Source organism: Dendrobates tinctorius, unplaced genomic scaffold, assembly GCF_039654945.1.
Source record: "Dendrobates tinctorius isolate UK_male_01 unplaced genomic scaffold, ASM3965494v1 ptg000171l, whole genome shotgun sequence".
NCBI lineage: Eukaryota > Metazoa > Chordata > Amphibia > Anura > Dendrobatidae > Dendrobates > Dendrobates tinctorius.
The window spans coordinates 2,471,462-2,486,985 of record NW_027361838.1 but is presented as its reverse complement, the minus strand read 5'-3'; the positions used below and the strand labels follow the sequence as shown (position 1 = coordinate 2,486,985).

The following is a 15,524-nucleotide window of genomic DNA, read 5'->3' as shown; positions in this document are numbered from 1 at the left end:
GCCTAACAGATGGCGATAAATGATTCAGTGCTAGCCAGTTGCTCCCCACACTGAATCAATACATCAATAAGCTAACACATTTGGTCTCCTTGTCACAAGTTGCTCACCAGAGTCGCTTGCTTCCTTCAGAGCCTGATTGAAATTATCATTTTGTGCCGTTCCGATCGTACCCTGAAGATTTTCCACATCTTCTTTGATTGGTTTTAATTCTGCTTTGACCTTGTCAGTGATTTTATTTGCATCGGAGACTAATCCCTTAGCATTATTGATCATGTTCTCTATGTCATCTGAAAAGCAGGCAAGTGTTGGTAAATCAGCGGGAGGAGGATAACATGACAGAATATTACAAGTGAAGGAGCTAAAAAGAGAAGACAAGCTATTCACCTCTCTTGATGTCGTTGATGCTGTTCTGGACAGACGTGAGGTCACCTGACAGTCTATTTTTCTTATCTGTGGCGTCCGTCAATCGGTCCTTTATGTCTTCAAGTTGGGGGGTTACATCTGATTATAAAAGATGAATTTATAATATGATGGTTAACTAAAAAAAAAGAACTTTAATCTCCTCTGCGCTGTATGTCTTATTGGTACAGAGATGTCCAAGATCTTTTAGAAGATCTCTTCCATAGAGATGGTTTGGCCTTCAGGAGCGTGCTCAGCTTTACCTGTGAGTGAGTTCTGTGTCTTCTTGGCCTGATCCAGAAGGGCTTCAGAATCTTTCAGAGACTTTTTGGCTTTTCCAGGCAGGTCCTCACTTTCTACTTTCTAAAAAAAAAAAAAAAAAACATAAATAAGATTGTCTGACTATATAAGAGTGAATCACAAGAGATTCAGTACTGTGTAGAGTGTATAGACACCAGTCGCAGTGGTCCAGGGGTTGGTTCTGACCACCACCCTATCTCAGTGCCACCAGTCAACTGCTCCAGTGCAGCTGCACATACAATTGGAGACCGAAGCATTGTAGTAAATCACAACATCCTTCCATGACTAATGGAATGTCTTCCATCACCACATGGGTATACTCTCATGTCATCTACATCACCACATGGGGCAGATATGAGAGATGGACCTAAGCTCGACAGCAATGACACATGCAGCAATCACTCAGTTAAGATGCATACAATACAGTCTGCCATCACATAAGTCAGATTTCTTCAGCCACCTAGGGGTTATCTGCACGAACTAAGCCTGCCACACACTAGTTTTGATTATCAATTAAACTGTACAAACTACCACTCTATCCCAAAAACCGACCTCTCAGAGGCAAAAATGTAATTCTTCTAATTAACATTTGTCTCTCTGCTCAGACGTTTTAGGTTTCTATAATCTATAAGTGATGATAAATCTGTGATGAAAAGGGATGTGTCCGTAAGACTTAACAGGACCTTGTTCCATTGTGGACAGATTCCATGTTTTAAGGATTTTCGAATATTAAACTTACGGTCAGGGCTGACTCAGCCGCTGTCTTGGCTTTCTTTGCAGCATCTTCTGCAGCTTTGATTGCATTTATAATATCTTGGTAAGCATTGGCAGCATCCATAGCGCAGCGCACCAGCTCCTCACTGCTCGTGTTCTTCTTAATTCTATGAAATAAATAACATTTTAGTTAGACTTGCATGTGGTACATAAACCGCGGTTTTACTCAATCTGACATAGAGGAGGAAATGTTGAAAAATATAGAAATGAACATTACCTACACTCCTTGAATCCACCACTGCTCCTGGTCCCAAGCAGTGCAGGAAGTGGTGTCATCCCATCTATTGGCATGTGGTTACTCAAGCCAGTGACTGGCTGCAGCAATCAGGTGATTGATTGACAGGACATCACCATTTCCAGTACTGGCATGGGCCAAAAGAGTGATGGCACTGGAGCGGTATGTAATGAGGGCAGGGAGGGAGCAAGGAGAGGAGAAGCCAGCAGGGACATAAGACATAAAGAAAAAGTCTAGTACTTACTCCAACAGCTGATTGGCCAGATCCTGCAGGGACTGAGCATGCTTTTCTGCCAATATCACTAATGGCTCCTTGCTGGCAGCTCTGGAGATGTTGTTGACTTTCTCAATGAGTTCCAGTTTAGCGCCATGTAACTGTGCATCCAACTTCTCATATTCCTTTTATTTAAAGCAGAATGTGCCACACATTAGCAATTTGCTATTATTTCAGTTCATATGATTCTATCTCCTGATGGTAGTAAAACTTGTCCAGCACGTCTCACATCTGCATCAAGTGCTGGGATAAGCTGCTAATGCAGTGACCACAGGGTGCACTTGTCAGATGTCATGCACGAGTCCTATTCTAATTAATAGGTGCATGACATCTGAAGTGCACCCTATGTTCACTGCAATAGCTGCTTATCCCAGCACTTGATGCAGATGTGAGATGTGCTGGACTTAGGTGCTCGGATACCTACTGTAATGATCCAGGTTGGATCTGACAGATTAAATGCGCAAAGTAACCATTTTTTTTTTCCCTTGGCTGTGTGCCAAAGGTGGTTTTGCCCCTGGTGGCCATTAGGGTCATTGCACTGTGGTGATTTCAGTTAGTTTTCCTCCCGGTGGCCATTAGGGTCATTGCACTCTGGTTACCTTAGTTTGTGCACGTGATTATGTAACAGGTGTGATTGCTCTATAAAAGAGTATCAGGTGTGTTAATCACTGTTGGTGATAGTTCCTCATTTGCAAGCAAGCCTGGGTAAAGAATTGAGCTGAAGGAGAGTCACGGGCAGCCCAGTCAGAGTGCTGGAGTAACAGCTATGGTGTCTGCAAGGAGGGCTGGCATGGATTGGTGGAGTGTCAGCTATGGTGTCTGCAAGGAGGGCTGGCATTGCTTGGTGGAGTGGCAGCGATGGTGTAGAGCTGCACTCAGGATGCTGGACTCGGTTGCGGAAAGCTGGACTCAAAATGTTGGACTCTTTGGCAGAAAGGCTGGACTCATTTGCTGGACGCAGGTGTGGACTCTGTTTGCTCCAAGGCTGCACTATGGTGCTGAGAAGAGTCCAGGACAACTCAGTCAGAGTCCTGGAGTGGCAGTTATGCTGTCAGTGAGGAGTTCGTGGAAAGCATGGTGGAGTGGCAGCTATGGTGTCAGTGAAGAATTCTTGCAAAGCTTGGTGGAGTGGCAGCTATGATGTAGAGCTGCACTCAGTTGCTGGACTCTTTTGCTGAAGTTGCACTCAGGTGCTGAACCCCGTTGCTGGACAGTGCACCCAGATGTTGGACACGGTGGAGGAAAAGATGCACGCAGGTGGTGGGCTCTGTTGCTGGGAGCGTAAGCAACAGAGCAAAGCTAAGTGGTGTTCCCCTGTTTTATCACTTTTCCTTATGTGTGTTTAGTGCAGTGGTGGGATTAGTTTCCGCACCGACCAATTCCCTAGTGGGTTTAGGTGCAGGGCGTGTCAGGGTTTTTAGGTTCCTGATCAGCGCCCGGTGTGGAACCGGCCTAGGGAACGTTAGGAGCGTAGAGACACTGACTCAGGGGAGTGCAGGAGGTCTCCACTTCCCCGTTCCCTATCGCAGGGCCACCATTGTTATTGTTACCCAGGTTTTCCCTATTCCCTTGTCTTATTGTATAAGTTACACGTGCCGCGTCCTGTTGTATCAGTTACCGGCCTGCTGGCCGTGTCACTCAGGACGGGGCACGTGACACCTACCTAGTGTTTTAATATATAATTTCAAGGACAGGTTCTGGTTCAGATAACAAAGGGGACCTGGCAACTGACTATTTGTCCATCACTAGCTAAATCAAGGTGGTTGCTCAGGCACCATAACATACAGGACAGAATGCCTTATATACTTTATGCCTCCCAGATATTGTCTAGAGGCATTTCTAAAGTGTGCACGCTGCCCATTTAAGAATCAGGGAATGGTTGTGCACTGGGTGTGCTGTCGGGAGACCAGTGTGGAGTGCGAAGGCCCAGAGAGACAGGAAGCCATAGCAGGCAGTAAGTATGTTGACGTCGCTTCTGGGAGGAGGGAGAGGAACTACGTAGGGACGCTGGCATTGGCGTTACACAGATGTTGCAATATGTCGCCAACTTGTTCATTTTATATCTAAAAGACTTGCTGCTGTCCTTACAAATCATTGGAGGCCATAGCGAAAGGTAGATGTACTAGTTTTTATGTGAAGTATATTCATTTTTGCATCAACTAATTTGAGTAAAACTGAAGATTTTGTAATGAAAATTATATAGTATTAACCAACCTTACCAATCTTGTCCTTGTCAAAGGGGGTGTACTAATTTATGCTGAGAGGTGTAATAGGATCAATATAGGAATGATTAGATGAGATGGGCAGAACTAGTCATTCCCACCATCCAATCCATGAGTGCGGCTGGTTATAAAGGATAGCTGAACTGTTCATTCCTTGTCTGGGAGTAGAGGCGCAAACTCCTCTGGTATTGTGGGTTGTGGATGTTGCTTTGCCTGTGCAAGAGGCCGAGTATTGGACTTTGAATATTGAGCAGCTGAACCACTTCTCATACTGCTGTGGATGTTTTACTTTCTGCTGAAAGTCAATGGAATTAATAAACCTTCCTGTTTGGACAAGAAACTGAGTGCCTGTGTGAATGATACCCTACCTGCAGCCTGAAAGCAAGTGAATCCGTACAATATGTTTGACTGATTTGCTGTGATGTACCTCTTTACTTTTCTGCAGTAAATTCACCAAACTGCTAGTCTGTGCCAGACTGGTCTCTGCTGCCTTCAGATGGTTCGTTGCCTCCTTTTGTTGTCTTTTTAAGTCATCAACTCTTCTCTAGAATTAAAGCAGGAAAATAAACTTATTAATATCACAGAAAAGCTGCATCTCCAGGTTACATCTACACCTATTCTACTGAGCTATACATTAACCAATGTGAATATGGTATAACACCTTCTTCCCAGCTCAGATTGTAATGTATGTACAGTACATACAGTATATACATTTAAAGCCTATTCATTTTAGGAATCCAAGGAAAACAAATCTATTTCACTGTAGCCTAAAGCCATACCATATACATACAAGTATACATAATATAGACTCTTACCAGGAGAATAACCATAAAACACACAATTATTACCTTAATATCTTCAAGGGTCATTGCATTTTGTTTATTCAAGTCATTAGCTTGCTTCGTTTGTCCCAAAGCCTCAGCCAGCGCATCCCGGAGATCATTGAGTTTTACTTCATAATCTTTTATTGACTGGGTGATCTGTCTTATCAGGTCCTTATGTTGATCCTGGTGCTTCTGGAACTGGTTCCTTACCCGGGCCAGTACTAATAATACATTACATAAATTATTAATTAATAGCAACTGAGAGAACCAGGGAGCGACAACTATACAATAAAAGGATCTTGGTGTCCTGCTCTGTACACCGTTTCCTTCCGGCCACCACAGGAGCTGATCGTTGGGAGCGCCGGGTGTCGGACTCTCACTCATCTGATATTGAAGACCTATTCTAAGGATAGGTCTTCAATATCTTAACCCAGAAAACCATTTATGGTTATATCCAACTTTAATACTGTTCTTATTGACTGCATCAACAAAACAACAACAAAACCCCATAAAAAGCTGGCTGACATGAGTGCATGATGTTATGAGATATAAAAACTGAGACAATATTCACATTACGATTTACTTCACATCAGAAGTATATGTCAAAGGCTTCCCACTGTATATTTCAACATGGCCATGGGCTTCTGTGCACCCGGCGAACGCCAAAAGCGAGGACTTTTTTCCATAAGCTGGGCAGGAACCTCTATTTTCACACTACAGGAAAGTTTGGTCAATTCTACTTTCCTATACAGAGAGATACAATGTAATTTATTTATTTTTTATATTGGATCCTATGGGCAACGTATTCCACTACTTGCCAATACAGTGGGATACGTCAAAGCCTTCATTGGGGGTATAGGAAGGGGATCCTCCCAGCATATGTCTCTGACATAGCCTCAGAACGAGATGCAAACTGCTCCTAAGTGTCCTTTACCCAGTTTTTAAAAGCGATCGATCCGAACTTACAAGAGGCGGCTTCTCCTTTCTCCACTTCAGCTTCCTTTTTCTGCGCGTTGAAGTTGCGCTTCCGCATCTCATTTAACATACGCTGAGCTTCAGCCATGTTCTTAGTTACCTCTTCAGGGGTTGCTACACCACCTTGCACATTCCCAATATTCTTAATAAAAACTGAAAATAACAGCAAATGAAAAAACACATGACTCTAAAAAATACCATATCTGAATCTAATGCAATAAATGTCAAAATATAAAGCAAGCGGCGATATTATCAAATATTAAAATGTAAAAAAAAAAGTGCATCATTGGTAAAAGACAACAGGCAAACTGAACTAAAACTATAAAAAAAAAATTGCCTAATAGTCAATGTTCAAAAGACTTTCCTTCTTGCATGTCTATGATTTTCAGCAATCTTTAATTTTATTGTACCATAAAAACTAGCAGGGTATATAACCAGACATGTATGTGTGTGCACAGAGGGAGAGCGCTCCTTCTGTCACTACCCTCATCACCATGATGTCTGGTGTTAACTTTGCAATCGATAGGAGAAGCCCTGAAATTTATTTATTTGTTTCAGACCGGAAAAATCACGGATAAAACACTAATGGTAAAAACTGACAAACTGACCAAACAGTGATGGAAAATCGGATGAAAAATTTGAGAATAATCAGGCCTTTTTTTCATTATGGGAAAAATCATTGATGCCTGAAAAAAAAGGTATTCATGACTATGGGTCCGTGAAAATCATGGACAGCAATCGGATGGGGTCAGACAAGAAATCAGGTGATACACTGATGGTAAAAACTGTCACACTGACCAGATGCATCTTGGATCCAAAACACTGTAAATACAGACTTTTTTTGGGCACCAGAAAAATCACTGATGTCTGAATGAGTCCGTAAGGCAAGGTTCACATTTGCGGATGGCCGAGCTGCGGACATCCTCCGTGAAGCTCCGCCCACTGCCGCACCTTCTCCAGTCAGCTCCGCCTACATCCGTACGTGGCCTGCGTACCTGTCTTTAACATTGGGTACGTAGGCCGTGTGGATGTATGCAGATGCCTCAGCATGCGTCGTTTTGACGATGCGGCGACCGCACCAAAATTGCAACTTGTTAGGTTCGAGACGGGTCATAGGTGGAGCTTACCGGAGGAGGTGCGGCAGTGGGTGGAGCTTCACGGAGGAACTACGCAGCCCTCCGAAGCTCTGCCGGATGCTAGTGTGAACCTAGCCTAAACTAATTTCAGACAAGACCAATTTGAGTAGTATTTGTGAAATCTGACTTAACCATTCGGTAGCACTGAAGTCAATAGCACAAGTCAGACAAATTCAGTGTGCAGTGGTCAAGTCCAATTTGCAGAAGAGACGCTTCCATTGAACTAAATGGGAGCATACAAATAAAAAGAGAAGCCCTATGAACACTGTCCATAAGGCACGAGGGTCCACTGATCCACTGGAGTAAAATGAATGAGGGTTTTTTCAGAGTGAATGTAAACAGATGAACACCATTTAGATAAACAACTTTTTTTAGGCTATGAAAAAGACAACTGATAGGGTTAATGAGCTGCCTGTCAGTTTTACACTGGTAGGCATAATCCAGCGCATAGAAGAAAAATTATTAAAAATTATTTATTGTGTCAGAAAAAATGTAAATATAACTGGTATCACTGCATTAGTACCGACACCAACTATGAAATCACCAGGGTATGCAAAAAAAGAAAAAGAAAAAATGACCGGTCCCAGATAGATGGGCTGTTAAGGGGTTAGGATATGATATTGTATTAAGCATGTTTATTTTTTTTTTAATTGGTTTTATAGATTTTCTATAGAAACCTGCATTTTTTTTAAAGATAATTTGATATTATACAATATATTTTGAAACCAGCTTACTGGACTGCAAGGGATCATAACTTACTATTAATATTCTTTATGAGAAGGTCTATGGTCAGCAGCATGTGACTAGCATTGCGGAAGGTATCTTCTGCGTTCATCATGATGGATTCATATTTCTTAGAATTCATTTCAGCCTGAAGGAGAAAGAGGGAATAAATATAAAAGCTTGTGTATTAATTGGCCCATTAGAGGTTTCAGGCACAGTTAGGATCTACCATCTTAGCAGCCCACAAAATACAAAAAAATAGAAATATTACATTGTTGTACAATCATTTAATGCACTTTACTGATAAAATCATGTTCAAAGTAGAAATATAACACTTCATTTTGCAATCTAAATATGTTCAAAATTCTGTGCCGATTCATTACTTGATATTTTTATAGTGGTTGGAGCTCAGTTTCCTAGATTCTAACTGCCTGTACCAACAGTAGAGGGAGCTAAAGAGCTTACTGCATACTGTTTATACATTAAACTCATTTAAGGGAATCTGTAACCATATTTTTGCTACACGTATTAGAGCAGCATGAGGTAGGGTCAGAGACCCTGATTTCAGCGGTGTATCACTTACTGGGCTGGTTGCTGTCATTTTGGTAAAATCACTGTTTTCTTTGCTGCAGATCTAGCAGTTCTCTGAATGTTGAGCTCTGTATAACCCCGCCCACACCACGAATTAGCAGCTTTCTGCCCATGTTGTGTGTACACAGAAAGCTGCCAATCAGTGGTGGGGGTGGAGTTATAAAGAAGTGGGGGCAGTATTATAAAGAACTCAAATATGCGTGACTTCCTAGCAGCAGGTTTACTAGTCCTCTAGTGATAATCTCCTGCTATTAAAGCTGTGATTTTGTCAAAACTAGAACAAGCAGCCCAGTAAGTGACACATCGCTGGAATCAGGGTCTCTGTCTCTACATTATCCTGCTCTCAGATTTAATGGCAAAAAACTTGGTGAAGGCTTCAACTTAAGAACACATTAAGCTCCAAGTAATGGCTACAGGCAGCCAGAGTGCTAGGATTAAGTCAATGGGGATTTTGAGATTGACTTACAAGAAACAGAGCTCCACTATAATATATATTAAGAAATGAATCATAATAATAGTAGTTGGATATTAACAGTACAATCTGAGGTCAGGTATAGCGTTAAATCTCGTTCCTAGACACACGAGCCCCCGCTCTTACATGACTTCATGCTCACCTTTTTTAGTAGACCTGTTATCTGCAGTTTGAGAGCATTAGTTTCTGTGTCCAGGCTGTTCACTTTCTGGCGCTGACTTGAGAGTTTACTGTTGTAATGGTCATATTGTCGCTGCAATATAAATCCAAAAATAAATACAATTCTTAGTAAAATTTTTACTTCTGTCCATCTTTGAAAAATAACCATGATTTTGTCAATTTCAATCAATTTCGCAGATCTGCAAAACCCCTTTAACTAGTACACAAATGTCTTCCACTTCATACATTTAGGCATGTGTTAGGGCTTAGACAATAAAAATCTAAAGGCATAGATGTGATTAACAACATGGGACAAAGGGGATGTAACATAATATATTCACATCACATTATACAACGGCTATTAGGAGGAAGTAAAGTAGCCCTTTTCTTACTTTGACGTCTCGGATGCGGGCTTCTAGAGCTCTGATCTGTTCCAGTGCGCGGGTAGTGGCATTGATGCTCTGCAATCTTGCCTTAATTAGGTTGAGTTCATCATTTATCGTCATTAAGTCGATGAGGAGAGTATCAACGCAGGTGTCACAAGCTGGAAATAAACCGTCACAAGCACATGATCATCAGATTACGATTTAAGCTGCGCTCACACGTTGCTACTGCAATGCTTTCTTTGACACAGCTGTGACAAAACAGCAACATTTTTGTCAGAATTTTGGAAAAATCACAACAAAACCAGTAGATGCATAAAAAAAAAAAAAAAAAAAAAAAAATCCAACGCGGTCATAATGGGCGAACACAGCCTTAAAGGAAACCTGCCACCTCTGAAAATGCTATTTGCCTCAGATAGAGTTAATCTGCAGGTTTTTTTTTTTTTTGTTTTTTTTTTAAATCAGATGATTTTTATTTAAAAATTGTCAGCATGAAACTTTGACAATACATTTAACTTTAGCATATAATATAAACCATGTTCAACGTGACAGGCGATATAACTGTACTTACATCCTAAATCCCCTACCCTCCACCCATCTACCCTAACCCCATCCCTTTAAATCATTGCACTTATCACCCACCATGTCACATTTTGAATCTTTTTTCGAGACAGCCACTTAAGATCCCTGTTTAAAGTACCAACACAGATGGTCAAGGGCGCGTAGGTAGACGCATTCTTTCTCTCATAAGAGCCTCTGAAGCCAGGCCTGGGTGCTCCATCCAGCCACCCCACACATTCTCAAACTGCATGTGTTGACCTCTTTTCGCATATATGTTCTGTTCCATCAAAACAATAAAGTTAACCTTATTAATCAGTTCCTGTCTAACTGGCGGTTTGTCATCTAACCAGTGGGCTGCAATGAGCTTTCTGGCAGCATATAGGATTCTGGCTATGGTCAGCTTCCCCCACTCATCAACTGCAATATCCTCCATGCATCCCAATACACACGTCAGCGGGTTCCTTATAAGATCCACTCCCATTACCTCCTGAGTCAAATTAAGTGTTTGTACCCAAAAGTTCTACAGGGCAGGGCAGGACCACATCATATGTAGGAGATGTGCCCCATCCTCAGAGCAATGCGGGCAGCAAGAATCCCTTCTCAGGCCCACCCTCTTCATCCAGACCGGGGTCCTGTATACCCTATGTTAGGTAGAGTTGTGAGACTCTCCTGGCTTCACTCATAGAGACCTTGGGGATGAATTGTAATACGCACTCCCACTGAGAGTCCGAGATTGGTCCCACATCCTCTTCCCATTTTTCTCTGGACTTAGCCGGGTGCCTTACTAGGAATGAATCCAAAAAACCCCTATATACGAGGGAGATGAAACCCTTAGTGCCCCTCAGTGACACTATAAGATTCACCATCACATCTGATTGCACCACTATTCTTGATGTTTTAAGCTGTCGATCGACTGCATGCCGCAGCTGCAGATATTGAAAGAAGAGGGATTGACTCAGAGGGAACTCCCTCCTGATCTCGTCAAAAGTCTTAAGCATGCCGTCAACCAACAGTTGTGACACAAACCATATCCCGACCCTTCTCCATTGAGCAAATCCCCTCAGACGTATTAACTCCCCCAGTCTCGGATCAAACCAAACCGACGAAAAGCGCGTGAACTCCGTAATGCCCCTCCATTGTCTAACTCTTTGCCAAATCTTGTCCACCATAGCGATCGTCGGGAGCCTTTTAGGGTTCACCCGGAACCTACCAGCCTCTAGACTAGTCAGCAGCGGACCTCTGCCCACTATAAACTCAAGGACCTTCCCGGCCGACATAGATTAAGTTGGCTCCCCCCACCCCACCATATGCTGACATTGGGATGACACATAATAAACCCACGGGTTTGGGATTGCCAGGCCCCCCTCCTCTTTTGACCTCTGTAGTTGTTCAAGTTTATTGCGTGCCCTACTACCCTTCCAGATCAAGTCCCGGAAAAGAGAATCAATCCGGTAGAATTTATTTTGCGCCAACCAGACAGGCGTATTATGAAGTATATATAGGAGCTGGGGCATGAGGATCATTTTTAATAAATTTGCTCTACAAGCCACAGACAGGAATAGTTTCTTCCATGCTCCAATTTTTTGTTGAAACTTATTGATAAGGGGAGTAAGATTGAGCTGTTCATATTCCTCCAATTTAGCCGAGACCACAATGCCCAAATATTTAAACTCCCTAACCACCCTCAAAGGGGTCCCAGGGTCTAGCGTTAGGGGAGCAGCCGAGTCCACGGGAAGCAACACGGATTTATCCCAGTTGATAGTCCAGAAATAGACCCGAATTTACCAATAACTGCCATAGCCGAACTCAGGGAGTCGCTCGGGTCAGCCAGAAACAGCAGCACATCATCCGCGTATAAAGCCACTTTCTCTACGTGGCAGCCATATAGGAATCCCCGGATATCTGTAGTACCCCGAATCTTTGCCGCTAATGGCTCTACTGCAATCGCAAACAGCAGGGGGGACGGGGGACACCCCTGCCTCGCTCCCCTATATAGGGAGAAACTCTCAGACAGCAAACCATTAACCCGTATTTTAGCACTAGGGGATATATATAGCAAACGCACCCAACTCACAAACTGATCATCAAATCCCATGGTTCTCATTACCGCCCACAAATACCTCCACTCCACACTGTCGAACGCCTTAGCGGCATGTAGGGAAACTATTACCCTCTGTCCCACATTATCCGCCCTCACCTGCATGTTTAAGTATAAGCGCCAGAGATTTATAGTTGTGGATTTATTGGGCATAAACCCTGACTGGTCTTGGTGAATTAGGGATTCGATGACCTTGTTAAGTTGGTTCGCCAGCATTTTGGCCAATAATTTAATGTCAGTGGTCAACAAAGAGATCGGACGATACAAAGCTGGGTCCGTCAAATCTTTTCCCTGCTTTGGTAGGACAACAATTATCGCCTCTCGCATGGACCGGGGCAGCTCCCCCCCGCCAAACCCGCAGAGTAAACCTCCATCAACTTGGGAAGCAACACCTCCTTGTCTTTTTTGTAGACTTCCCCTGGGATATCGTCCCCCCCCCACCCCGGGGCCCTGTCCCTAGGTACAGAGGCCAGAGCTGCCTCAAGTTCCTCCATATCAAAGGGCTCCTCAAGAAGCCTCTGCTCCGCTAGTGAGAGTCGTGGAAGCTGCACCCCACTAAAAAGTTATCAATTTCCTCCTCCGACGGCTGCAGGTGTGACTGGTACAGATTGGAGTAAAATCCCATCATCACCTCCAGTATGGCCCTACTGCCTGTATGCTCACATCCGTCTTTCCCCTTTAATTTTGCAATATACGCTGATTCCATATGGGCCGCCACCACCCTGGACAGAAGGTGACCCGCTCTCTCCCGCCTCGAAAAACTTCACTGTGCAGAACAGCCTTTTCCTCTCCGCAGTTTTCATAGTCATATTACAAACCTCTCTCTGCGCTGATCTCAAACGGTCCCGGGCCTCAGGGGTTTGCTCCTCAATTAGTGCCGCCTCTGCTCCCTCCAATGACCTAATCAATTCCTGGTCTCTCCTGCCCGTGTCGGTCTTAACTAGCGATATGTCTTTAATGCACAGCCCTCTAAAGTAGGCCTTCATGGTTTCCCATACCATTAATACCGAGGCCGAGCCCATATTAATTTTAAAGAACTCTGTCAGGTCAGCCCCCACATGGCTGTCCAGATCAATCATCTGGAGCCAGAACGGATTTAGCCTCCACAGGGGTCTCCTGGAAAACTCGGAGCCCTGCCCCTGAAGCACCACACACATAGGCGAGTGATCCGACAGAGTTCTAGCCAAATAAGTTACCTCACCCACTAGACTTAACATCGGACCATTCCCCAGAGCCAGATCAATCCTGGACAGTGAGGCAGAGGTGGGCGAGAAGCAGGAGTACTTATAGGTTCCGGGGTAATGGATTCTCCATATGTCTATTAGTGCAGTCTCCTTCAGAACCACCCCAAAAGGGGTGCAGTTACCACCCGGTCTCCACGCCTCCTGACCACCCCTGTCCCAATGGGCATCAGGAACATTGTTGAAGTCACCAATTATCAGAAAGGGAATCCCCGGGAAATCGCCCACAACCTCCATGACCTTGTACAGCAATTTCCCACAATACGGTGGAGGGATATATATCGAGATCAGTAACATCAGTATACCAGACAATTTACATAGCAAGCAAGCAAGCATACGAACACTGTTCAAAAGGCATACCCGTGCGAACAAGAACACCGACCCCCCGTGAGTATGAGGAATATGTTGCATGATACCCCGCCTGCAGCCACCTTTTTTTAAGAAGATGCGTTCTACTCTCTATCAAGTGGGTTTCTTGCAAGCCTATGACTGCAGGTTTGGTATCGAGCAAGAAGGTAAACATTGCCTGTCTTTTTACTCCGGACACCAACCCCCTAACGTTCCAACTTATTATCTTTATTTTATCCGCCATTACCCTGCAACCCCAAATACCGTGCCATCCATTTCCACATTTGTGAATTAGTAAGGCTGTCTCCACTCAAATCTGTATGACATAGACAATAATTTAACATTCCCCCCTCCCTCCCCACCACCACCCAACTCAAGCTTTCCATCTCCTCCAGGTGTCACGGAGGAGAGGGCGTACTTTATCCGATTCAGAGTATCCACTTCACCGAAGCAAGCCCGCTTTACTCCCCAACCTCTGGGAGTAGCATATGACTAGTGATTGCAGCCAAACAATTCCACAGGTCTGTGACTAAAAAGCTATTTGATTATTTTCATCTAATTTCCATGTATTTTGGTGTGCTGAAGACGAAGAAAATATTGAAAAAAATCTTGGACGTCAGGATTTAACACAAAATGCAAAATTCTCTTCAAATTTAGTAAATTTTTCTCAATTTTTTTTTTTTTTTTTTTTAATCTTAGGGTTTTGAAAGTCAAAATTACTATTAATTAATTCACATCAATGCATTGAAGATATACAATGCCAAAAAAATATAACTTTCAAAGAAAAGAACTTGCAGAGTGAGCTAATGAAATCAGCATCAACATGTTGCAAGCTGAACGAGCGGGCTCTGACATGCCCGGGCTTGTTTCAATTGTTTTATCTTGGTTCTCGCCTGTTCACACTTTTTAATCTCAGTTCGTGTTAACTCGTCATATTCAACCGTGTTTCCCAAAATTAACATTAAGTGTATTAATTCGCCTGACAGTTTCTGCTACATTTGTGGTGAATATACAGTGTTGAAGCAACAGCTGAATATTACAGACTTTGTGAAAAAAGTATACTTCGCATATTTCGGACTAAAGCTTGGAGATCAAGATAAAGCTTGGACGCTTCATAAAGTGTGCAAAAGGTGTGTTGAGGACCTCCGAAATTGGTTCAAGGGTAAGAAAAAAGCTTTCCGTTATGGGATTCCTATGGTATGGCGAGAGCAAAAGAACCATAGAGACGATTGTTACTTTTGTTCATGCGATGTGAAAGGGTATAATTCAAAATGGAAGCATTCAATTTCATACCCCAATATTCACTCAGCAATTCGTCCCATCCCCCATGGCACAGATATACCAGTACCCAAGGCCCCTGCTACCTTGGAAGAGATAACTAGCTCTGATGAAGGTGGAGTCATACCTGAACCAGATGATGAATCAAGTTCTGACTTTGAAGATGATACAAGACCAAAATTGTTTTCCCAGGAGGATATGAATGATTTGATAAGAGACTTGAATCTTCCCAAAGATGCTGCTGAGTTACTCGGATCAAGGCTCAAAAGCAAGAATTTATTGTTGCCAGGAGTGTCTTTTTCATGGTTCAGACATCGTGAAGACGAGTTCGTTCCTTACTTTGCCCAGGAAGATAAGTTGGTTTATTGCATCGATGTCGAAGGTTTGATGGGTCAATTCAAAATCCAATATGATTCAGCGCAATGGCGTATTTTTATAGATTCTTCAAAAAGAAGTCTCAAAGCAGTTTTACTCCACAACGGCGGTTTTTATGCGTTCATCCCTGTAGGTCATTCCGTACACCTCAAGGAA

General features: G+C 43.2%; 1 protein-coding gene across 1 annotated transcript in view; it reads right to left on the bottom strand.

Annotated features, from left to right (window-relative positions):
- Nucleotides 1–15,524, bottom strand: part of LAMA3 (laminin subunit alpha 3) — a 297,581-nt gene that overhangs the window by 35,790 nt on the left and 246,267 nt on the right. The window contains exons 46-56 of the mRNA XM_073550824.1: nucleotides 9,477–9,628; nucleotides 9,068–9,178; nucleotides 7,899–8,010; nucleotides 5,995–6,156; nucleotides 5,053–5,249; nucleotides 4,632–4,748; nucleotides 1,953–2,107; nucleotides 1,439–1,580; nucleotides 663–762; nucleotides 385–501; nucleotides 108–287 (exon numbers count right to left, since the gene is read on the bottom strand). Of these exons, the coding sequence (XP_073406925.1) occupies nucleotides 108–287; nucleotides 385–501; nucleotides 663–762; nucleotides 1,439–1,580; nucleotides 1,953–2,107; nucleotides 4,632–4,748; nucleotides 5,053–5,249; nucleotides 5,995–6,156; nucleotides 7,899–8,010; nucleotides 9,068–9,178; nucleotides 9,477–9,628 (1,545 nt within the window). The remainder of the gene's footprint in view (nucleotides 1–107; nucleotides 288–384; nucleotides 502–662; nucleotides 763–1,438; nucleotides 1,581–1,952; nucleotides 2,108–4,631; nucleotides 4,749–5,052; nucleotides 5,250–5,994; nucleotides 6,157–7,898; nucleotides 8,011–9,067; nucleotides 9,179–9,476; nucleotides 9,629–15,524) is intronic.